Below are 25,876 nucleotides of genomic sequence, written 5' to 3'. Positions count from 1 at the left end.
AAAAGACATCCTGTATGATGAGCTAGCCTCTGGCAAAAGACCTCCTGGACACCCCCAGTTGTGCTACAAAGATGTCTGCAAAAGAGACCTCAGACATCGAGCTGGACAACTGGGAAGAACTAGCAGATGACCGCAGCAGATGGAGACAGGGGTTACACAAGGGCCTTCAGAAGGGCGAGATGAAGATCAGACAGCTAGCAGAAGAGAAGCGAGCGCACAGAAAGCACAATAAGGACTTGCCAGACACCCACTACATCTGCAAGAGATGAAGCAAGAACTGTCACTCTCATGTGGGTCTTCATAGTCACAATAGACGCTGTAAATGAAGTCCTCTATTGAAATTTTAAAGGGCGCGATCCATAGTCTATGCAGACTGAAGGATGCCTACTACTACAACATAGACTGGCTCCATCACCAGATGTCCTATCACAGAAGAACAGTCAATGGAGGATCCGGGAGCCTCAGCCAACAGAACGGGTTCAAATAAATTCCTGGGGCTCCAGACACCACTCCACTAGCCAAAGAACCGTGACAAGGGGTAGCCCATATACCCAAGAACCTATCTCCTTCTGCCGGGGCCACACGGCCCCACTCTGTCCCTCAGGAGTCCCAAGAAACCAGTATCCCACCAATGCTGCTGCTTCCCTTTTCTGTGGGGTTGATGTGGCCATTTTGGAGCCAGACAGCCTTTTCAGATCAGGTTTTTGTCAGAGCCTCAGCAGGCATCTTAAGGCCCTCATCCCTTAGAAGAAAGGGGCAGAGAGAGATAAGCATGCCAGCCATTCTCCTTCCACTTCCCCATCCTTTTCCCTGGTGCCAAGGTGCTGGGAAAAAGGCAACAGAAAGCAGATAATAAAGAAAATATGAGGTGGAGGAAATCCAAGAGGATCACCAGCAACTCTTTTTTCCTTAAAAGTTTTGTAACTCTGTGCTGAGAAAAGCAATTGCCTTATTAGTTATCTTCCTTGATACTCAACCAAAAAGGATGAAGGAGGTGGTTCAGGATGAGGAGGATGTCAAAATTAAAACTACCCAGAAATATTGTCTAGTGAACTCCGCAACTGACACTTACTTTTTCACATTGACCTTCCACCTACAGGCTGTGTCTACTCTATGAGATAAAATCAAATTTAAAGGAGTTAGAGCGATATGAAAACATCACTGTCTTCACAGTTTTAGCTTGATTTATTGAGCCGTAATACTGGTAACAAAATGTCGATATTATGGGACGGGTATAGCATCAATTTCAAGCTTAAAATCTTGAATAAAGGCTAGTGTGGCAGCACCATGTCATTAATTCAAATTTATTAGCCTCCAGAAGTGTCCTGTATGTATCCCACAAAGTTACCCAGTGGCCCTCCAGGTATGGCTGCTTCCTTGTATGCTGCTCTCCATCCAAGTATACAGGAAGAAGGTCACAGGACACCTGCGAAACTTTGATCGAATTTGAATTTGAATTAGAATTTGAATTGGAATTCAGCAGCGCCAAGCCCTGCAAATATAAAGGGTGCCCATTATGAAAAAATTTCTTTGCCCATCGCATCGCACTGCATTGGTAGCCTGGCACTGCATTGGTAGCAATTGCATTGTTAACCATCTACTGCAATCATGAGTATTCAAGGTCGCAAGAGAGCCCCAGTGTGGACACACCAGGAGATTGTGTGCTAGTCTATACACTATCAAAACAAAAAGCAGTCAAGTAGCACTTTAAAGACTAGCAAAATAGTTCTGAAGAAGTGGGTCTGTCCCACAAAAGCTCACCTAATAAAGTATTTTGCTAGTCTTTAAAGTGCTACTTGACTGCTTTTTGTTTTGACAGGAGATTGTGGATCTTCTTGCGATTTGGGGAGACCAACTAGTAGCGAAGAGACTTTGGGTGGCCAAGAGAAACGCAGTAATCTATGATCAGATGTTGCGCGAGATGACTGACCGAGGTTACTCCTGGGACTCAATGCAACGCTGGGCAAAGGTGAAAGAACTCTGGCAGGTCTATCAAAAAAGGTCAGGAAGCCAACCAGTGGTCAGTGGCAGCCCCACAGACCTACAACAATTATGAACAGCTGCACATGCTTGTGGGGAGCAATCCCACCACAGAGCCCAGTCTTAATTACAACACTTCTGGAAGCCCTGGTATGGAGTTCAGGGTGGGCCGAGCGGAGCTGGGGCCCCAGAGCAAAAGGGCAATAGAGAGGAGGAAGAGGGTAACAAGCAGGGGACTGAGGAAGTTCTTACAGACAGCCCATAGCTCTTCATCAAAGACCTGGAACTGGTCCCCTCCATGCAGCACCCCTTCACAGCGGTCCCTGAGCCTTCTGCACCAAGCTGTTCAGGTGAGTATTTATTCTGCATGCTAGAAGCAAGTAGTGGGTGGGTACAGGTATAGGGTTGGGTATGGGTACAGATTTGCTATGGTTCTGCGCCCCTCAGAACAGCGTGTTAATGTTTCTTGGGACAGAGCGCTTCTCCCTTTTGGAGATCTCCTTGAAGGCCTCATCCAGGCACTCTTGTATTTTTTTCATGAAGTTCTTGGGCATTCCTGACTTGTTGCAGCTTCCATGGCAGCAAACTTTGCCACACCAGGCAACCAGATAGTGATTTGGTGTCATGGGGCCACATAGTATTTTAGCAAATTTTCCAGGTCTTTGGTCACACAGCACAAGCAGGTGTTCTTTCTCCATATCTGTTAGGTTTAAGAGGGTGATGTCTTCTTTGGCAATCTACAGAAGCAGGGGAATTTGGATTGGATTTTTTTTTACATGCTTCCTGCCCCTTTACATTTTCTTGCAGCAGCCACTGGGCACTCTGTTCCCCACCCCACCCCCAATGCAGTTTGCAGGTTCTCGTGGGTTTCTCCCCTCCCATGTCCCTTTCCACCCAGCATTTCTTTTCATTTTTTCAGGACTCCCCAGCACCACACATGCTCTGCTAGGTGTCTCCCCTTCCATGTCTCCTTCCATCCAGAAATTTTTTGGATTTTTTTTTACATTAGTTTTACTGTACATCAATCCCCCCACCCCACCCAGCCACCTGGAACCCGGGCAGATTGCAGGAGGGCTGAAGGCACAGATGCCCACTGTTATTCCCAGGTCTGCAGCAGACACACGGCTGAGAGAACTGGGCAGGCTGGGGGAGGATTGAAGGCACAGCTGCCTGCTGCTATTTCCAGGTCCGCAGCAGATGAGCAGCACAGGGAACCTGGGCAGGATGAGGGAGAGCTGAAGGCACAGCTTCCTGCCACATGCATTCTACATACTACATCTTAACCCCCTCCCACCAAGTAAAAACATTCATGCATTAAGACACGGTATGATTTAATTGCTTTACGACAGAGAAATACATCGCTAGCATGTGTGTTACAGATCATTCATGAACTTATTTTTTAAAGCATCCCTTATTGCTGCTGCCTCAGTGTGGTTACTGGGGGATGGTTGTGTAGGCAGCTGCAAGTAAGCCCTGCCTATGGCCTCAGCTTTGGAATTCCAGACTGATGGGAAAGTCTCCCGCCTGGATTCACATATGTTGTGCAAAACAGCGCACACTATAATAACGGTGGGGATGTTAATTTCAGAAGGGTCTAAATTGGTCAATAAGCATCTGAACCGCTCTTTTTAAATGGCCAAAGGTGCATTCAACCACCATTCAGCACCTGCTGAGTATGTGATTGAAGTTTTCCTTGCTGGAGTCCAGGGCTCCTGAGTAGGGCTTCATAAGGCAAGGGAACAGAGGGCAAGCAGGGTTGTCCAATATAACAATAGGCATCTCCACTTCGCCAATCCTGATTTTCTGATCTGGAAAAAAGTCCCATCCAGGAGCTTTCTGTACAGGCCAGAATTTCGGAAGATACGCTCGTCATGAACCTTCCCTGACCAGCCAATGTTGATGTTGGTGAAACGACCTTCATGAGCTATCAACTTCTGCAACACCATTGAGAAGTACCCCTTTTGGTTTATGTACTCAGAGGCTAGGTTGTCCAGGGCCATGATGGGGATGTGCATGCCATGTATTGCCCCACTGCAGCTAGGACACCTGCGGGCAGCAAAGTCATCCGCTACTGCCTGTACATCTCCCAGGGTCATGGTCTTCCAGAGAAGATACTGACAGATTGCGTAGGCCACCTGCATCACCATGGACCCCACTATAGATCTGCCCTCCCTAAATTGATTTGCCACTGACTGGTAACTGTCAGGCATTGCAAACTTCCACAGTGCGATTGCCACTCACTTTTCAGCTGTTAAAGCCAGCCTCATTCTTGTGTTGCTGCACTTCAAGGCAGAGGCCAGCACATCACAAAGTTCCATAAAAGTGGACTTGCACATGCGAAAGTTCTGCACCCACTGCTGGTCATCCCAGGAGTACTCTCAAGCAGCTGTATCTAGAGGTGATCAGGCTGTGGCAGTTCTGTATCAAGGAGAAAGTAGCTCCATAGCCATTCATTTGTCTGGAGTTCAGAATTATCTCGCAAACCATCTCAGCAAATATTTTTCCCTGAGCCATGAATAGTCCCTGAAGACAAATGGCATTTGGGTCATCTTCACAGCTTGGCGCATCCCAATGGTCAACCTGTTTGCTACAAGGGACAAAAGGAAATTACATCTGTTCTGCTCTCATGGGGATCTCAGTACAGGATCTCTGCCTGATGTTTTCCACCTCAGCTGGCAGTCCTGTGTGCCTTTTCCCTAATCCCAGTCATACCTCAGGTCATCCTTAAGCTCAAGACCCATCAGGCCATGCTCATTCCCATTGCCCTAGCATGGCCAAGACCGTGCTGGTTCTCTGAACTTTTTGCACATCTATTCAGCCTCCCGTATCACTTCCTCCCCATCCCAAGTTACTCACTGAGAACCAAGAGTGTACCTTACATCCTGTGCCCTGATTCCTGTGTGTCACAGCAGGGTTGCTGTACGGCTGAGTATGGAGGAAGAGCAGTGTTTGGCAGCTGTCCAACAAATCCCCCTTAACTATAGAAAATCATCCACGAGGATGGCCTATTCAGGAAAACCTAAATGATTTTCGGTGTAGCCATCCAATACTGATCCCTATCCAAGACATTTTAGAGTAACTGCTGCACCTTCAGACATTGTGACTTCTGTTTAACTCATTGAAAGTGCATCTGACAGCAATGTCAGTATTTCTTCCCCCATTCAGGGAAAATCAGTCTTCTCTTATGCCATGATTTCACATTTCTATACTGACCCCATCTGAGAGCCAGTTTCCCCTGTGGAAACCTTTACTCAACACGAGCATATTTAATGGAACCTCTGCTTGAGCTCCTGGAATCTCATCCCTCTCAGTTTAGTATCAGAAAACTCCATTCCTGGCAGTGATGACATCCACAAAGACAGTGTGAGAGGTGCAGGTGCTTAGCAGCAGAATCTCCTTATACACAATTCTTCAAAGATACAGTGACTCTGTGACAGTGTAACCCACACACCTCCGGGGTGTGGTTCACTATCATATGTAGTGGCACCTAGACCACTTACAAAGAATGAGTCTTTGCTACAGCCTTAAGTGAGAGCCAAGGGGCTTTTAGCTCAAGCTGTAGAAAGGCTCATGCACTACGCTCCAGAGGTCCCAGGTTTGAGTCTTCCTGTCACCAGTTACAACTGGATCTGAAAGTTTTGTCTAATGTGGTTCCTCAGTTTCATTTGAACCACAAAGTATATTTACTACATTCATCTCTAAATGGAGCAGCATCTCTATTCCTTGCACTTCCAGGTGTGGGCATCTTTCACCTATACAGGTCTAAACTGTTTCATGCTCTACTTTTTTTGAGGTTTTTTTGTCACATGCAGGTCTCATGAATGGTAATATGCAGCACTGCCTGCAAGCTGTGTGCTTATATGGGCCACTAAGGAGAGATTCAAATGCTGCCCAGCTGAACAGCAGGAGACCCACAGTTAGGTTCTGTTTCTACTGGTGGCGCATATTTGCAGATGCCTCGGTGTACAACGAAAATGGTATTCCACACACAGATGGAAAAGATTAGAGGGAACATTGGTCAGGTAAGCTCTTTGCAGATCTCCAAATGGATAACAGCCTGTATCAAATATGAACATGGAATGGCCTCGACTCTACTGTCTTAGCAGATGTGAGTTCATTCTATGAGGGTGCAAGCAACATCCATAGCGTTCCTCAGTGGCTTTTCCATATTGGACATTTGCAGGATTGCCATATGGTCATTGATACATGCTTTCACAAACCATTACACCACAACTGCATCTTCTAGGGTGGATGTAAGCTTTGGTACGGCAGTCCTGCAGTCTCTATTAAGGTAGACTACAAGTCCCATTTCCAAGTGAGACATACTGCTTGTGACTTGCCTAAGTGGACCTGCATCTATTCAAAGAAGAAGAAACTATTACTTCCTGCAATGGTGTTCTTTGAGTTATGACTCACTGGTGTATTCCACAACCTACCCTCTGTCTCTTCTGCATTGGAATCTTGTTTCCAGGTGTTTGGTGAGAAGGAATTGAGGAAAGGGCAGGATGGCACCCAAGGAGGAACTATAGTTATAAGGTGCGAGCACTGCCCCTCCATGGGTGTTGTTAGGTCAGTTTCTCCCGCTCCAGTGTGCTGGGCATGCCTCCACCTAAGTGTATATTACCTGTTGGCATCACATCTCAAAGAATCATAGTTTACAGTAACAAGTCAGTTTCTTTGCTGACTCCTTTCCTCTCACATAGCTGCAGTTTCTACATCAGTGGTCACCAACCAGTAGATTGGGATCTACTCGTAGATCCTGGAGCCTCTGACAGGTGATCCTGACTGGCTTGGCCAGAAGGCCATCAAGTGCAAGCACGTCTGCTGCCTCTTCCCCATTGCTATGCTGCTCCTGCCCTCTACCCTGGAGCTGCATTCCTTACCCACCCCAATCTTTGGGCCTTCTGCTTGCTGTGCAGATTGGGGGAGGCAGAGGAAGGAGAGAATGATGTCAAGGTGTCCCCTCACTCTATCTCTGTACCCCATCCCCACAGAAAGGGGTGCACAAAAGGACTCAGGATGGAGGGAGCTTGTGAGCATTTGCTCCTATGTCTGAATATGTTCAGCATACTTAAAGGAGCAATATGAATCTCTGTCTCTCACACATTACGTGTGTTTCTCTCACTACCACAAATACACTGTCTTCAGCACTCACCTCCTGTCCCAATACGTACTTGTGTGGTGGTGTTACTATTTCTTTTACTTCTTTCAAAGTGTGTTATTGTAGGTTTTTTACCTGTCTCTGCATTTCATTATTTTTATTTCTCTCTTATACTTAAATGCAGTGCCTTCTTTGTTAAAAAAAGAAAAAAAAAGAAAATAAAGGGAGGATGCCAGTACTCAGCCAACTCCCGTTCCCTTCCCCAGCCAATGCCATGACTGGAGCTGCCGAGGTTCCAGTATTCAGTACCTGCAACTACTGGCACAAAAAAGCACTGCTTTAATGTAACTCTTTGCACAGGCTTATATAAAGGATCTCCAAGATTAATGTAATACTTTCTTCTGATAGAAGATTGCAATCAGTTCTTACTTCTACCGTGGTTCTGGGATGAAAACTGAGAGCAGTGAAGTCTTGAATGTGTATTGTGTCTACAACACTCCTGTAACTCGAAATCATTCTGTCTAGGGAACTGAAATGTTATCAGCCAAGGAAAAGCATATTTGCATTTCTCATGTTAACTATTACCTGAAAGAACTGCCAATGTAAATTATATTTAATTTAATTCTATTTAAAAGCGGCTGAAATGCACTTTAAAAGATGCTTGTTGGAAAACTGAAGCATAACTGACAATTTCATCAAGTCTGCAGAAATATTTGATTTGCATTTTTGAAGTGTGCTCTCTCTCTCTCTCTTTCTCACACACACACACACACACACACACAGACACTTTATAATAATTAACTATTAAAATTTCATACTAATATTGAGGATAATAGCAATGGCTAGAACAAAGCAAAATGCAACTAAGAAATATGTTCTACTTCCCACATTGTTATACATATGCACTACAATATTAGCATGGGCAATTCTTACCTTGGTCAAAATGCTATCCCTCTCATAAGCAAAAGAACCCATGCTACATTTTGACAATATTGTGCCCTGGTTTGTTCTGCTGATTTCCCCCACCAACAAAAAACAAAACCAAAAACCTGAGGGTAGATCTACACTTACTGGAAGATCGATGCAGTGGCGGTCGATTTTCCAGGATTCAATTTAGCACTACTAGTGGGGCTGCGCTAAATGGAACAATCCATGCTCCACCATTGACCCTGGTACTCCTTGCAGTCAAGAGGAATAAGGAAATTGACGGAAGAGTTTCTCCTATCAATCTCTCACTGTGGGGATCCATAAACTCCAACTAAGAAATTCACATAGCTGGATTTGTGTATCTTAAATCGACTGCTCACCATAATGTAGACCAAGCTTTAGTCTAGCTGTTTAGGTGAGGACCGCCAAACTCGTATCACTTGTGATTTAAGACAAGCAATATTGAGAGTAATTGGTGTAAACATTCTTGGGTTTTCCAATTATCCAACAGAACAAGTCTAATACGTGAAATATGAGAAAGAAAAATAAAAAAGTCTACCTCAACTTATAAGAAAGTAAGCTTGATGAGCTCTCTGAATGTTCGTCTTCAAAACACTCTTCCCTTCCTTCATACGTAAACTGATTATATGGCAAGTACAGAGGTGTAGACTTAGCTGATGGAGACTGTGAGGCCTCAGTCTGTGATGTAGAAGGGCCTGGCTGCTGACCTTCATGCATTTTCACATCACTGTGGTCTGTTACTTTAGACAGGATCCTATCAATGGTTTTGTAATAAGGCCAGTCAGGTGCGACGGTTTCACTATCAGTCATGCATTTTAATTTCCTGTAAAGGCATACAACAGAAAGGTCTGACAACACAGAAACAAGCATTTTATACAGATCTTAAACCTCTATCTCAAAAATTTGTTTCAATCATACAAGATAATTCTGCTTATTTGATAGGTAAACTGAAAACTCTTCCTAAGAATAAAATTAGACAGCAGTTTTTGGTATTTGATCTCAAATGAGATAATTGGTTTATTGTCATGATTTTGTCTGGTGATGAAAAGGTACACATGGCCCCAAGCAGATTTCAATACCCGTATTGAAAAACAACAGCTTCTACTAATGAACAGAACCCATTTAAATAATTTAATGATGAATACATTTGTTAGAACAATGCTGGTTGCTCCCCTTACAAAATGGCAAATTGGATCAGAGTTTAAAACAGCATATTTTAACAGGGGTTAGAGAGAGAGTCCCAGCCCTCTGCAGATGGAATTAGAAGTAACCAATTTTGTCAAAGGCTTTTAGCTAGTAACAGCTAATGGAAATTCTCCCTTGGGTCAAGTGGACTCGAAGATACTGGAAAGTTCTGCATGGCTGAGATGATCATTTGTTGTTGGATAGCAGAGCAGGATGAAGTGACAACTACCGGCAGGAGAGAAGTTAGGAACCAAATTAGTTTTGGTTGGTAAATAGTGTTCTTCTCTGAACTTTCACAGCCTGATGATCTTTTCCTGCTCCCGCTGAGCTACCTATTATAGCAATGCATTGCCAAGCCTGCACACCACAGTCTGTGTTCTTATTCTTTTTATGCACTCAACATCTTAATTTCATACCTACTTTGCAAACTGCTGCTATGATTTTACAACCAGATCATATCGCTGACAGAGTGTTATAGAACGGCTTCTTTGTTACACAGTATCTACCTATAGGACTGATACTAAATTATCAACTTAATAGCAAATCCCTTTTTTGGTTGCCTGTTAAAAATCTGTTCAATAAAAGTATTTTCTTTCATTGCCATAACTTGATCGGTACATGCTGTGTACCTTCACACTTCACAAAGGTTTCCACATGACAATGACAGTGACAGCAGCCAAGTGCTATGTATTGGCAAGGGCTACTAATGTGCTCAGATTCCATTGTTTTAATGCAGAACATCTCAAATTGTGTTATCAATAAACTCTCAATCAGAACATTAAATAAAGACTGTCGTGATAATTAAAATTTGGGGGTTTGGCAGGAGCTGCTGTTTCTTCAACTGTGAAGTCTCATTTAGGAACTCAGGCTCTCTCACTCTGATCCTCTAAGGCATGGTTTCCCAAACTGGGGATGTGTGCCCCATTGGGGGGGGCATGAAGAAATTCCAGGGGGGGGGGGGACTGAGGCAACCCAGCCCCTGCCTCCTCAGTCATTCCCCACACCTGGAGAAAAAGCTGGCCCTTGCTTTCAGCTCTCAGCCGCTGCCATTTCACGTGGGTGACCCAGCACAGCCGCTATAAAAAGCAGGCAGCTGGCAAATGCCCACGTGGAGCTAGCTGCTTCCTGCAAAAGTGAGTGATTGTGGGGGAGGAGGAGGATGGGGTTAGATGAGAGGCTGGTGGTGCCTGGCTTTGGGGGAGGGGAGGCACTCAGGCAGGTAGCTGGGGTGACTGACCTACGGTAAAAAAGAGGTGGGGGGGCATGAGGGTTTCTCAAAAATCAAAAGCTGGGGGGAGTGATGCTGAAAAGTTTGGGAACCCCTGCTCTAAGGGTAGGACTATCCTGTTTTGAATCAGATTCAGTAGGATCTTTGCAACCGCCGCTCTGCTTTCAGGTCTCATCAGCCCCTTTTCTCTACAACAGCACACCAATTACTCCCCCAGCCATCCATTATGACGATTTTCAGTTAAATCCTCACACCCTTACTCCAGCACAATTAGCATCAAAGGGAGCAGGAACTTTGCTTGAGTAAACATGTCAGGATTTTATTCCTCATACTTAAACTCTGCTGTGGACACTGCCCTCACTTTAAAGTAGGATGCACATCTATCACGTTTTTGGAGAAATATCCACAAATTTGTCCACCTGCTGCTACAGGATGCTATTATTCCAAACTAGACAGGTGTCCGCACATTCCTCTAGCTCTAAGCGCAGCATTTGGATTTCTGATTTCCTCCCACTACTATTTATTACAGCAACAGACTGAGAATATTGATCCGCACTGAAAACTGTACAAGAGCACTCTGCTGACTTAGATGGGGCAACAGTGAACTGAAGGGCTAGGTCTACCCTAGAGCTTCTTGTCAACAGTAAATAGACAAGAATGTGCCACTTTTGTCAGCAGAGTTCTGCCTTTTTCCTGAGGCACAATGCCTTCCTTGACAGAATCTGTCAACAAAAAGGCAGTGTGGATGCGCCAGGAGGGCCTTTTGTTGACACAGAAATCCTCCATGGCACCAACCAGCCACCACTGGGAGATAGGGCAACCATAGCTCCCTGCCCCAAATACAGCCACAGGCGCTCCCAGGCCAGAGCCCTGGGGGAGCGGCGACCACGGAAGCTCCCGGCCCCACCTCTAGCCCTGCAGGGCCTAACTACGGGACAATTTGTGCCTTTTAAAATATAAGTCAGAATGCCTTTCTAGGGTCCCAAATACGGGACCGTCCTGCCCAGTATGGGATGGTTGGTCACCCTGATGGGAGGCATCCTGTCCACCACAATCAAAGCTCTATGCTCCCTACCTCCAGCCAGTCTTAAAGGTGCGGAGCCCTGGAACCCCATAGCAGGAAGCTAAGAGCATGGAAGCAGCCCAGCAGCATGCTGCTTGGCCCCATACTCCATGGCCACTCCTTTTGGCTTAGGTCTGCAATGTGGCATCAAGCCAGACACCCCGCAAACCCCTGACCCAGAGCCCTCCAGGGAGCCTCAGGAGCGGTCCTAGGAGCCGCCCCCCACCCCCCAGGGCACAAAAGGCCAGGCCCTCTCTTGAACTGAGCCAGAGGTCAGGGACCTCCTCAGTCTTTAGGCTGAGGAGGACATTCTGCTGGACCCTGCCATGAAGAGGCACAAGACTCCAGCGTATGCCCAGCTAGACACCAGGCTCAAGGACCATGGCCAACCTGCCCACGCCAACCTGCATGGGACAGTCGCTGGAAGTCAGAGACAGAACCTGCAACCTGTCCCTACTTCAAGGAGCTTCACCAGCACCTGAGAACATGCTTGGACATGGCAGAGGAGGCTCCCCACCACCACCAAAGGTAGAGGAGGAGCAGCAGCAGCCGGGAACCAGCCAGGCCAGCTCAGTCGGGACCTCATGCTGCAGTGCCTGCTGCCAGCCTCACAAGCCCCAAGCCAGGGGAAGCCCAATAACCTTTGCCATGGTTGGAAGTGGGCCATCCACACAGACAACAGCCCAACCCCAGCCACACCACCGAGGAGTGCGGCTCACAGCACACGGGCATGCTGCAGGTGGGAGGCAGCAACCACTACCACAGACAGCGCTGTGAGCTGCACGCATGTGCGGGGGGCCCCTGGGAGGGCCAGGCTGTGCCCAGCCACCTGCCCCCAGGCAGGGTCTCCTCCGTGGCTGGACATCTCTCTTGGCCACTAGCCCACCGACCTTGGCGTAGAAGGGGGAGTCCCACAACAGTCAGCCCAAAGGCCCCGTGCAGGCCCCGTGTGGCAGGGCAGGCTGTGCAGGGCACACACGCCTGTGCTCCTGGGACACGCCCGTCCCTTGGTCGCGGGGGAGGGAGGGGCAGGGGCTGCTGCTAATGGTGGGTGAGAGGCAGGGCCTTAGGGGCTGTGCTGAGGGACTGACTCATCATCCATCCTCCTCCTCTTCCAGCCCCACCTCCACACCAAAGCCAGCCAGCCCAATCCCAGAACCAGAGCAAGCCAGCCTGGAACCGGAACCAGCACCCCACCACTATGGAGGCGGGCCTGCAGATGGAGAGGCTGTCGCTGGCCCAGCGAGGACCCCCTCCATGCCCATACTGCCACCCTCTGGCGGCTCACTGGAGCAGCAGCTGCAAGCTAAGGAGGAGTGGCAGGTGTGGGAACAGGAGTGATGGATGTGGGGCTGGGACTAACTCATGGCCCAGTTTGATGCCACCACTGCCATCTGGCAGGCCCTGTTGGCTCAGGCACTCGCAGCTGCCATCCCCTCTCCCCCGGTGCTGCCCTGCCCCCACACCCCTGCTGCCCTGCCCCCAGGCATGCTGTAAATGATGTACTGGGTAATGGCCATGGCCACCACCCCTGCTCCCTAGGCACCCCCACCATGCCCCAATGGGGACTCCAGACCCGTGGCAGGAGGGGATCCCGCAGCCAATGCCACTTGGGGTCCCACTTCCCCATGGGGTCGTGGCCCCCATCCCCTGTCCCAAGCCCCCGCCAAACAAGTTCCAATGCCCATGCTGTATGTTGTTATATCCTTGTACATTGTAGTCAGGTTTTTTTGAACAACGTTTATTTTTAAACACATTTATCTTTTTAAAAGTAAACATTATTTCACCACCCCCATGTCTCTCTTTACTGGGGATGGGTGGGAGAAGGTGAAGGGAGGGGTCATGGTAGGGACGGGGTGGGGCTGCGGGCCCCAGGCCTCTGCTATGGGTGCCCTTGGGAGGGTCATTGAGGGCTGCAGTGTAACAGTATAACCAATATGGCTTTCCTATAGCCCTGTTGAAATGGCCTTCCTCTGCAGCCAGGAAGAGGAGCAGCAGCCATTAACTGTAGAGCTACACATCACATACTCACATTCCATCTAAACCTCATTACAGTAGTGTCACCAGGCTGTTAAGAGGGAGACCACATCCTAATGCCACCCACTGTCACCAGATAAATAAACAAGATCTCAAGATGGGCAAAGAAAAGTTAGTTAACAGATTTTTTGTCTTCAGAGAAACTACTTATCAGTAGCTGAGTTTGTGGAATCCCCATTCTATGATGATTGTCTTCACTTTTCCACTGTTTTCTGTGTGATCTCTGTCTGGTTTGTAAGGGTTCCCGTCTGCTGTCTAATTAATTTTTCAAGGTGTAAATCAATTAAGGTGGTAGGTTATGATTGGTTAGGTATAGAATCATACAATCATAGACTACTAGGACTGGAAGGGACCTCGAGAGGCCAACGAGTCCAGCCCCCTGCCCCAATGGCAGGACCAAGTACTGCCTAAACATTCCCTGATAGACAACTATCTAACCCATGGGTGTCCAACCTTTTGGCTTGCCTGGGCCGCACTGAGTGAAGAGGAATTGTCTTGGGCCGCATATAAAATATATAATATAGTTAATGTATATAAATCACATAATAATGTTAAAAGTTTACGATCTTGTGGGGCCGCATTACTACCTGTCCAGGGCCGCATGCGGCCCGCGGGCTGCGGGTTGGACATGCCTGATCTAACCTGTTCTTAAATATCTCCAGCAATGGAAATTCCACAACCTCCCTTGGCAATTTATTCCACTGTTTGACCATCCTGACAGTTAGGAACTTTCTTCTAATGTCCAACCAAAACCTCCCTTGGTAATTCTGGTAATTCTGTTACAGTAGGTTACCCGTGGTTAGTAAAATTATACTAAAATAATTGGTCAAGGTACAGTAGTCCCTTGAGTTAAGCAAGGGTTGCGTTCCCATGCAGCCTCGCCTAACTCAAATTTTACGTAAATTGGGGCAGTTTTCTTCCCAGTGGAACAGATATTCTGCAGCCAAGGAGCACCAGGAGCACCTGGAGCTCCTTTTGGAAGGTAAGTCCTGGGCTGGGGGGGGCAGTTGGGGAGGGTTAAGCCTGGCAGCAGGTTAGAGCCACGGGAGAGGGACAGCGGGGTTATGCCTGGTGGGGGGTTAGGACTGCAGAGGGGGGCAGAAGGGTGAGCCAGGCCCTTTAGGGGGGTTGAGCCGGAGACAGGGTCGGGGGGGGGGGGGTTGATGAGCCAGAGCTGGGGCTGTATGGGGGATGGTGAGCTGGAGTCAGGACTGTGCAGGGGTGGGTAGGTAAGCAGGAGCCATGCAGGGTGGAGGTGAACTGGGGTCACGGTGGTTTGAACCAGGGCACACAGGGAGAGGGGTGGGTGAGCCAGAGCCTCATGTGGGGGGTTGAGCCAGAGCCATGTGCAAGGGTCGTGAGCCAGAGCCAGGGGAGGGCGTGGGTATGGAGCCAGGGCCATGCAGCCCTTTGGGGGATTGAACTGGAGCCGGGGCTGTGCAGAGGGGTGAGCTGGAGTCAGGGCTGTGTGGGTGGGGGATGGAGTGAGCAGGAGCCCTGCAGGGGGGGGCGTGAATCAGGGTCAGGGTGGGGCAGCAGGGGGAGGGAGGCGAGCCAGAGCCACATGTGGGGGGTTTGAGCCAGGGTGGGGAACTTGAGCCAGAGTCATGCATGGGGGTGGTGAGCCAGAGATGAGGGGCATTGAGCCGGGGCCATGAGGAGCGATATTTTGAAATGTGTTTAACTCGCCTTAGTGCGAGTTAAGTACAATTTAAAATTGTTCATTTCAAGGGTTTACTGTAAAGCTAAGCAGAACTCAAGTTTCACAGCCTAAACTGGAGTCCAAGAAGGAAAACAGCAGGAAGAAGGAAAGATGGAAGAAGAAACACCTTAAGGCAAAAGCCTAGGAGGATTCACCCCCAAGACCAGAACTGACAGACCCTGAGGTGCAGGAACCAGCATCCAGAGAGACTGAGTTTGTCTGTCCCAACAAGAGAAGTCTGCCTGCCTTTATCAGGATTGGTGAGCATGATACTGCATGCTCAGCATGGATTCTACTTTCTTGGTAATTGCAAATAAATAGATAAAAAGAATATTCCTGTGTAAGGCTTTTTTAGTGGCACAGATCCTGCATACCCACATGGAATTATATCCTGAGCCCTCAGGATTGTGTAGAAGTGTGTGCATCCCTGAAGTGTGGGAAGGATAAAGAAATTTGTGCGGGTAACAGTGGGAGAAGCTTTCCTGTAGGGCCTCCCAGATCCGCAACCCATCCCTGTGGGCTTGGCAGATCAGAGCTGTGCCCAGTTCTTCATAGGCATGGTCAGCGTCCACCCTTTCCCTTCACAAGGTTGTGGAGGGTACAACAAGCCCTACAACTTGGGAGACATTGCACTTCCCCACATCCAGCCATATCAGGAGCACCTAAAACATGCCTTGAGGTGGATGAAGACACACACATCCTGGTTCCGTGCCAGGTTTAGGTGGGCATTAAACAGGTTCTGAGTTGGGTCCAGGTGGCCAGTATACAGCCTCATGAGCCAGGGCATGAGGGGATAGGCTGAGACCATGCACAATAGCACAATCACGTCCCCGACTGCCAGCTCACAGCAGGAGACATAGGTGTTTGCTTCCATCCCCCAGCACAGGCCGGAGTTGTGGAATATGTGGGCGCCATGTGCCCAGCCCACCACCCAACGTATACATCAAGGAACCATTCCTGGTGGTAGACCAGGGCCTGAAGCACAATGGATTGGTACCCCTAGCAGTTGATGAACCTGGCTGTTCTGCGGTCCTGGCCACGGATGGGGATGTGTGTCCCGTAAATTGCCCCAGAGCAGTTGGGGGACCCCAGGGTGGTGTTTTTGTAGGCATCCTTCAGTCTGCATAGACTATGGATCACGCCCTTTAAAGTTTCAATTGAGGACTTCATTTACAGCGACTATTGTGACTATGAAGACCCACACGAGAGTGACAGTCCTTGCTGCATCTCTTGCAGATGTAGTGGGTGTCTGGCAAGTCCTTATTGTGCTTTCCGTGTGCTCGTTTCTCCTCTGCTAGCTGTCTGATCTTCAACTTGCCCTTCTGAAGGCCCTTGTGTAACCCCTGCCTCCATCTGCTGTGGTCGTCTGCTAGTTCTTCCCAGTTGTCCAGCTCGACATCTACCTCTCTGAGATCTCTCTTGCAGACATCTTTGTAACGCAACTGGGGGCGTCCGGGAGGTCTTTTGCCAGAGGCTAGCTCACCATACAGGATGTCTTTTGGAATCCTTCCATCGTTCATCCTGTGGACGTGGCCAAGCCAGCGGAGTCGACGCTGCCTGAGGAGGGTGTGCATGGTTGGGATTCCAGCTTGCTCGAGGATGGCAGTGTTGGTAACTCTGTCCTTCCATGATATTCCAAGGATGCGCCTGAGGCAGCGCAAGTGGAAGACGTTTAGCCTCTTCTCCTGGCGGACATACAGGGTCCAAGTCTCGCTGCCATAAAAGAGGGTGCTGAGGATGCAGGCTCTGTACACTTACATTTTGGTGTGAGTGTACAGCTTGTTGTTATTCCACACTCTCTTGCTGAGTCTGGACAGAGTTGTGGCCGCTTTTCCAATCCTCCTATTTAGCTCAGTGTCCAACGACAGGGTGTCAGTGATGGTGGACCCAAGGTAAATGAACTCGTGGACGACCTCTAACGTATGCTGGACATAACTGTCCCAGTCGGTGAAGTGGATGACCCTCCAGAGAAGGATGATGTTGATGGCCCTAATGACCTGCAAGAGGAGGAGACCAAACATGCATGTGAGGGACTGCGGGAGGTAGGCCCTGGGCTCCCGTGGGCTCCCCATCCCCGTCCTGTCCCATCCCCCCAAGCTCTCTGGGTGCCCCTCCCCGGGAGGCCGTTCCCCTCCCAGCACCTGGACTATGTGAGGGTGTGATGGCATGGTCCCTCCCCACCCCACCCTACCCCTCACATGCCTGATCCCGCTCCCTGAGGGTCTCCCTTGGGCGGGACCACCCCCCTCCTCCCATGCAGGGCCTGTGCAGAACCTGTGGCCTGAGAGTGCCTTACCTGTATGAGGTCGGTCCCAAAAGTGGCCTTCCCCATGCCGAGCTGGTTGCCAACAGAGGTGTAACTGTCAGGAGTGGTGACTTTGCATAGGGCAATGGCAACGCGCTTCTCCAGGGAGATCACAGGCTGTATCCATGTGTCCAGTCTCCAGAGGATGGGGGCGAGCCAGGTTCAGAGCTCCAGGAAGGTGTCCTTTCTCATTCTGAAATTCTGGAGCCTCTGCTAGTCATCCCACTGGGCCACAATGAGGTGGCCCCAGCAGTCAGCCCTGGTGCTGTACCTCCAGACCTGATTACCTGGGGGCACGGATGCAGATGGGACCCTGGGGCACCGAGGGTGTGCTCCTCAATACTAGTGTTAGGCGCACCCCTCCGGGGGTGGGGGGGTTGAAGGACAGCGGTGATCAGAGTGAGCAGCAGCTCAGGAAGCTATGAGGAAGTCCAGTGCAAGCCCAGGGGCTGCTCTGGCACTCTGGCTCACTGGCAAGTGCTGGTGTCTCTCTCTGCAAGCATGTGACACCCATTGTAACAGTTACGCCGTCCCTCAAGGAGGCAGGCAAGCCTCAACATGGCCAGGGAACGTGGGTCAAGGTGAGGGTCTTTAAGAGTGCACCTGGGCAGGGCTCCCAGGAAGGCTTGATGTCCATGTGACCTGTCTGACAGGATTCCACGGCCTGTTCCACTGAGAAAGCAGCTGGGCAGTCTGGCCACTCTCTGTCAACAGAGCGATCCACTTTGCTGTGTGGACGTACTCTGTCAGCAGAAGTTTTGTCTGAAGAGATCATCTGATGATCACATCTGTTGACAGATTGCTCTAGTGTAGACATAGCCAAGGAGTCCAGACACTGAGGTGGAGAAAGACAAAGGGATAGGACAGAGGGGAGAGGGAAAGATGGGGCATTCAAAACCTTGGAAATGAAAACACAGCAGGTGGAGGCAAGTAAAGGCTGCATTGGGTGAAATGATAACATTTTATTGCAGCTCTGCCCCACAGAAGCCTTCTGCTAAAATGACCAACAGTAAAATAGCCAACAATGTTAGTATTAAATGGTCAACAGGTGTGTTCCAGCGCCACTGCAGGTTGTCCACTGGTCTCACCCCAAAGGAAGTAGAAGAGTGGTAGGACCAAAGGACGATGCTCAGATTTTTGTCATGGATATTTTTAGTAAAAGTCATAGACAGATCATGGGCAATACACAAAAATTCAAGGTAGCCCATGATCTAGCCTTGATTTTTACTAAAAAAAATCCCTGACAAGACGGTCAGGGAGAAAGGTCAAGCATCTGGAGGCTCTGGGGGCCCCTTGCCACACCCTCCCTGCACAGTGGCAGCAAACCCAAATCAGGAGCCCAAGTTTCCCATCCTCCATGTGAGCTGGCACTGCCTGGACCAGAGGAGGGCAGAATTAAGAGGACAACAGCAGCAGGCAGAACCAGGGAGGGCCAGATAAGCAGCTCAGAAGGCAGAGCTGAGCTGGAGCCCCAGCTGGGCTGGAGGCAGAGCTGCAGCCCTGAGCCCCAGCTGGGCTGGAGGCAGACCTGCACAGAGCTGGAGCTAGAGCAGTCCAAACCCAGAAGCAGTGCAGACCAGCCATGCTGACAGGGACCCAGGGCTCAACTACAGTGGGGAGCTGTGGGCTCAGACCTGGGACTTGAAAGCCCCCTGTGGCACAAGTAACACTGGAGCCAAGTGTGGTGAGCAGCTGTGAAGAGCGAGGGCCTAATGCAAGAAGTTGTGGGGAAGAGTTCCTGCCAGCTACAGACTGAGGCAACTGCGGCTACGTCTACACGTGCACCCTACATCGAAGTAGCTTATTTCGATGTTGCGACATCGAAATAGGCTATTTCGATGAATAACGTCTACACGTCCTCCAGGGCCGGCAACGTCGATGTTCAACTTCGACGTTGTGCAGCCCGACATCGAAATAGGCGCAGCGAGGGAACGTCTACACGTCAAAGTAGCACACATCGAAATAGGGATGCCAGGCACAGCTGCAGACAGGGTCAACGGGCGGACTAGCGCTTCCGGGGCAACAGCTAGCCGCTCCCTTAAAGGGCCCCTCCCACATACACTCAGCCTGCACAGCACGCGGTCTGACGAGCCATATAGGCACACAGACCCCGAGCGCCGCAGGCATGGACCCTCAGCAGCAGCAGCAGCAGCAGCAGCAGCAGCTAGATGTCCACCCAGCCCTCCCGGCAGAAGCAGGGCTTGCCCTGGCTCTTGTCATGTTGGGGGCAGCTGGGCACCTTCTTGCCCCAGGGGAGGACATGCCCCCAGGGCAGCAGGGCTCAGCCCCTACCCTTGCAGCACCCCGCTCCACCCCCCGCCTCACACGCCGGCAGCTGTGGAGCTACCCCACCAGCACCGACTGGTGGGAGTGGCTGGTGCTTGGGGAGTGGGACGACGAGCACTGGGTCCGCCACTTCAGGATGACCCGACAGACATTCCTGGAGCTGTGCCAGTGGCTCAGCCCCGCACTCAGGCACCGGGACACTGCCATGCGGCGTGCCCTCCCTGTGGAGAAACGGGTCGGCATCGCTGTCTGGAAGCTGGCCACTCCGGACAGCTACCGATCCGTGGGGCAGCAGTTTGGCGTCGGAAAGGCCACCGTCGGGGCTGTGTTCATGGAGGTAAGAGAACCCACAGGGGGAGGCCAGGGCAGGCCAGGGGGGCCAGGGCAGGGCAGGGTAGGGCAGGGCAGGGTAGGGGAGCCAGGGCAGGGCAGGGCAGGGCAGGGGAGCCAGGGCAGGGCAGGGCAGGGCAGGGGAGCCAGGGCAGGGCTGGGCAGGGCAGAGCAGGCCAGGGGGGCCAGGGCAGGGGAGCCAGGCCAGGGGGGCCAGGGCAGGGCAGAGCAGGGCAGGGGGGCCAGGGCAGGGCAGGGCAGGGCAGGGGAGCCAGGGCAGAGCAGGCCAGGGGGGCCAGGGCAGGGCAGAGCAGGGCAGGGGGGCCAGGGCAGGGCAGGGCAGGGGGGCCAGGGCAGAGCAGGGCAGGGCAGGGGAGCCAGGGCAGGGCAGGGCAGGGCAGGGCAGGGGGGCCAGGGCAGAGCAGGGCAGGGCAGGGGAGCCAGGGCAGGGCAGAGCAGGGCAGGGGGGCCAGGGCAGGGGAGCCAGGCCAGGGGGGCCAGGGCAGGGCAGAGCAGGGCAGGGCAGGGCAGGGCCATGCACACCCTGCTCACCCCTCATTGGGGCTGTCCCATGTGCTTTCTCTGCAGGTCGTGCGTGCCATCAACTCCATGCTCCTGCACAGGCTCGTGAGGCTGGGGGACCCACGTGCCACTGTCGCCGCCTTTGCCACCCTGGGCTTCCCCAACTGCTTCGGGGCTCTGGATGGGACTCACATCCCCATCCGCGCCCCGGACCACAGTGGAGGCCGATATGTCAATCGGAAGGGCTACCATTCAGTCGTCCTGCAGGCCTTGGTGGACAGCCGGGGACGGTTCCAGGACATTTACGTGGGCTGGCCTGGCAGCACCCACGACGCCCGGGTTTTCCGCAACTCGGGCCTGTGCCACCGGCTGGAGGCGGGGACCTACATCCCCCAGCAGGAGATCCCTCTGGGGGACACCACCATGCCCTTCTGCATCATCGCGGATGCGGCCTACCCCCTCCGGCCGTGGCTCATGCGCCCCTACACGGGCCACCTCTCCGCCAGCCAGGAGCGCTTCAACGGGCGCCTGAACCGTGCGTGCCAGGTGGTGGAGCGCTCATTTGGCCGCCTCAAGGGACGATGGCGATGTCTCCTCACCCGCCTGGATGCCAGCCCCAACAACATCCCCCAGATTGTGGGTGCCTGCTGCGCCCTGCACAACCTCGTGGAGAGCAAGGGGGAGAGCTTTCTTCAGGGCTGGGCCGCCGAGGCCGGCAGGGCACACCTCCAGCCACCTGCTGCCCCCAGTCGGCAGGTGGACCCAGAGGGGACCCGGGTCCGGGAGGCCCTGCGGGCCCACTTCGACGACCAGGCCGCGGGGTGAACTGTGCCCAGGCCCCCTACTGCCCGCCCCTTCCTCCCCCACACTCCTGCCCCAACGCCCACACCACCATGGAGCACCCCACCGCCCCCCCGCCACTTGTCCAGGAGAAATGACAGCACGAACTTGTAGGTGAACGTAAATGTTTTTTTTGTCCTCACGATTTTTTTTTTTTTTAAATAAAAAAATATATATATGTGAGACAGAAACCAAAAAGGAGGGACAAACGTTCAACAAAACCAAGATGGGCACAAATAAAACTATGTACAACAATAAAAATGAAAGCACTGTGCGCCATCAAAAGAAAAACAAAAGGCAGGGAGGAGAACGGGGAGAACTATGTACAGGGGGGGACGGGGCAAACAGGGGAAACACCCACACCACCCACCCAGTCCCCAAAGTCTGTCCAACAAGGGGGGGGGCCACGTCCTGGGCCCCTCGCCCCTACAGCCCAGCAGTGGGCGTGCCCGGCCGGGAGCTCCGCCGGGCCTGCAGTCTGGTGCGCGGCTGGGTGGGAGCGGGCTCCACCAGAAGGTATAGGCGCCGGCAAGTCGCGGGTGGCTCCAGGGGTCCCTCGGCGCGGTGGCCCTCGCGGGGAGGTGGTGGGGCGACGGCGGACGGCCCGGTGACAGCTCGAGCAGCCGGTGGTGGGGCTGCAGGAGCGGGCATGGCAGGCGGTGGCGCGGCCGGCGCGGCATGGGGGGCCAGGGAATCAATCAGCCGATTTATGGTATCCAGAAAGGCCCCCCATGCCTCTCTGCGCCAGGCCAGCGCCTGCTCCTGCAGCCGGAGGTGCTGCTCCGACACCTCCAGCTGCCGGCGGTGGATGGCCAGCAGCTGGGGGTCTGTGGCCGCCGCCGGTAGCAGGCGCGGGGTCCGCCGTCTGGCCCTCCGCGGGGCCGGTCGTTCCTCGGCCGAGGGGCTGCCCTGGAGCGAGGATCCCGGAGGGGTCTCTGGGACGACCGATGCCTCGCCGGCGCTCTCTTCTGGTCCTTCGGATGGTGCAGGTGCAGGTGCAGGACACAGGAGAGGAGGGGGCAAAGAAGAATGGAGACAGGCGTTAGTGTGGGCCCCGAGCCGTGGCCTTTGTCCCCCCCGCCCTGTGCTGCAGGTTCCCCATCCCCGTCCCCGGGAGATGCTGCTGTGATGGATGGGGTTCAGGGGTCCCCCTGCCCTGCAGCCCGTCCCCTGGTGGGAGCGACTCTCACTTCACCCCGCAGGGTCTGAGAGCAGGAGAGGTTTCTTAGGCCACAGATGGCCAGTTTCTGGCAGGAGTGACAGCACCAGCTGTCGGAAGAGACAGTCCTTCCAACCTGTCGTGGGGAGAAGACCCCAAGGGGGGCCCCTCTGGGATGCAGCTTTCCCCCTCCTCTGGCTGGCTGCCTACCAGCTCTCCCTTCCCCTAGCCTCTACCTGTGGCCCCCGCCCTCGCCCCCCAATTCCAAGCCAGCTCGGCTCCTCCCTCCTGTTTGTTCAGGGCAGAGGTGTCACCTGCCAGCTGTAGCACCAGGATCCTCCTTTGGCCCTGGGAGCTCCTCGGCTCGGGTGGCTCATATGTAGCCTGAGTCTCCCTTTGGCACTCCCCCCACTCCATCACATGCTGCTGCTGCGGGGTGTCCGACCCCCTCCGCCCGGGGGCCTCTCGAGGTTCCGCTCCCCCCTGGCCCGGGGATGGGGCATGGCACTGTCATGCAGGGTGGCGGGGGTCAGGGGCTGATGGCTGCAGTGCTGTGAGGGCCATGGCCCTGGTGTCCTTGGGGCCATGGCCATGTGAGCGTGTGGGGAGCCCTGGACACATCTCTGTTCCCCCCGCCCCTCAAGCCCCGGGGTGTCCACCAGAGAGGGGTACCTACCTGTGGGTCCGCTCCCACGGTCCGGAGATCCCCGGGGGTCGGAGGCCCTGCTGCTGCTCCAGGATGGCAGGAGGAGGATCTGCAGGCTGGAATCGGTGGAGGAGGAGCCCCCCTCCTCCTCCTCCTCCTCCTCCTGCCACGATGTCCTGGGGATGGCCTCCGGGGGGGACCCCCGGGGTGCGGGGCTTACCTCCGGGGCGGAGCCCGGCTGCAGGGCCTGCTGGGGCTCCTCAGCCGAGGTGTCAAGGGTGGCCGGAGGGGAGGAGGTGTGCCGGGAGCCCAGGATGTCCCTGAGCTCCCTGTAAAAGGGGCAAGTGACGGGGGCGGCCCCAGATCGGCTGGCCGCATCCCGGGCCCGGGCATAACCCTGCCGCAGCTCCTTGACCTTACTCCGGACATGGTCCGGAGTGCGGGCAGGGTGACCCCGGGCAGCCAGGCCCTCGGCCAGCCGAGCGAACGCATCCGCGTTCCGCCTCTTGCTCCCCATTACCTGGAGCACCTCCTCCTCACTCCAGAGCCCCAGCAGGTCCCGCATCTCGGCCTCCATCCAAGAGGGGCCCCGCTGCCGCTTCCCAGACTGCGTGGTCCTCTGGCTGCCCTGGCTGCTCTGGCTGCTCTGGCTCCTCTTGGGGGCGGTCCCCTGGGGGCGCTGGGGGGGCTGCTGGGCAGCCATGGCTGCTGTCAGGGGCTGAGGGCTGTGCAGGCTCGCCGCCGCGTGTACAGGCAGGAGCCTGCACGTTGCCTCAGCCTCCTGCAGTCAGGGCGGGGGAGGGGCCCTTTAAGGGGCCGCTCCACGCGGCCACCAGTGAGCTGCGGGGCTGGAGAGAGCGTCTCTCAACCCCCCAGCTGATGGCCGCCATGGAGGACCCGTCAATTTCGACGTTGCGGGACGCGGATCGTCTACACTGTCCCTACTTCGACGTTGAACGTCGAAGTAGGGCGCTATTCCTATCTCCTCATGAGGTTAGCGACTTCGACGTCTCGCCGCCTAACGTCGAAGTTAACTTCGAAATAGCGCCCGACGCGTGTAGACGTGACGGGCGCTATTTCGAAGTTGGTGCCGCTACTTCGAAGTAGCGTGCACGTGTAGACGCAGCTTGCCAGAATAGGAGTCTGACCCACAGTGTCACTGCAGCACAGCCACAGCCTGGGAAGCAGGCCTGGGACATGGGAGGAAAAGACTGTGAGGTTTCCGTATGTCCCAGAAGAAACTGCTGTCTGTGGCTCCCCCATGTCTGGAGGGCAGAATTACTTGTTTCTTTTAACCTGTCTCATTTTCTTCTTTATTTTTCGTGTTATCTGTCTTGCTGTTTAATAAATTGCATTTGGTTTGAACTTAATGTAATGCTAAGAGGGAAGGGATAGCGGCTGTTGTGCAGAGTCCCTGTCCTCAGGGATCATGATGAGGTTGAGGATTAAGCCTGCCCAGAATCTTGGGCCCAACCTTATTGGGGTTATGAGCCCTCTGCCACATAGGAGAGTGAAAGAGAAACCCTCAAGGTAAGGCAGGCATCTGGATAGAGGAAGCTGGAATTAGGACTCAGATCCTTTCACAGGAGTGGGACCATTGCCCATTTTATATAAACTAAGTAGACTCAGGAACTGTTGGAAAAAATCTGTATTTCATTAATCTCTCAAACACTAGTTTACATCCAGCCCAGATGAGAAGTCACTGAAATTATTGCCAGTGAGTTAGTGTCCAGTTCTCAGGGAACAGATATACAAAGGTACAAAAAACATTACCACCACAATTAGCAATCTTACTGGCCATGTTATTACAGGAGAATCAACAATGCAGTGAGCACTGAGGGCTAATGAACCACTTTCCAGGAGCTTCTGTCATGGGGGTTGAGGCACATTGATGGAGGATATTATGCTTTTGTTGCCTGTTGTGTGGATAACTGGGATTTTATTATTTATACCTGTTACTGGAGTAACTTCAAGATCATTAAAATATTTTAAAATAAAATTATGAAAACATTACATTTTACAGAGTGTTTAAAAGACTGACTGCTTAGTTAGTAGAAATACATATAACTTGATTTTTTTTTACTCTGTGCTCAACACACTAATTGTTGGGTTGTGGGGAGAGCAGATATTATATTATTATTATTATTATTATTATTATTGCATTTGTTTGATATTATTACTAGTCTGGAGGAATGGAAACAAGATTCATCTCCTGGGGTTTCTGAAAAAGCTTTCAAAATAAATAATAAATTACATAGTTCATGCACCAATCAATGACAAGGGAGTGAAAAATAAAGGAAAGCACTGTACTTAAGTTGTGGGTGTGCTATGAATTATTGAAACTGGAGAAAAAGCTGGTAAAATATTAAAATTTAACTTTTTGCAATAGTTTGGTTGCAATTATTTTTGGTCATTTGCTGCAGTGAAGGTCAAAGATTGCAGGCGTTTAGTATCATGGCATAGGTGAAGAATTATACAAGGCACTATGTTTAATTGCCATCATGTACACAAGAAAGTAAAAAACAAAACAAAAAAAAGATTATT

At 52.1% G+C, this 25,876-nt stretch overlaps 1 protein-coding gene across 1 annotated transcript in view; it reads right to left on the bottom strand.

The window, feature by feature from the left end:
* MSANTD1 (Myb/SANT DNA binding domain containing 1) overlaps nt 1-25,876 on the bottom strand; it is a gene marked incomplete at its 5' end in the record, with an annotated part of 67,660 nt that overhangs the window by 10,615 nt on the left and 31,169 nt on the right. Inside the window, one exon of the mRNA XM_074991709.1 lies at nt 8,568-8,852. Coding sequence (XP_074847810.1) covers nt 8,568-8,852 — 285 coding nt within the window. The remainder of the gene's footprint in view (nt 1-8,567; nt 8,853-25,876) is intronic.

The sequence above is a fragment of the Carettochelys insculpta genome, chromosome 4, assembly GCF_033958435.1.
Source record: "Carettochelys insculpta isolate YL-2023 chromosome 4, ASM3395843v1, whole genome shotgun sequence".
In the NCBI taxonomy this organism is placed as follows: Eukaryota; Metazoa; Chordata; order Testudines; family Carettochelyidae; genus Carettochelys; species Carettochelys insculpta.
Note: the sequence above shows the minus strand (reverse complement) of the source record. Positions and strands in the feature narration are given on the sequence as shown.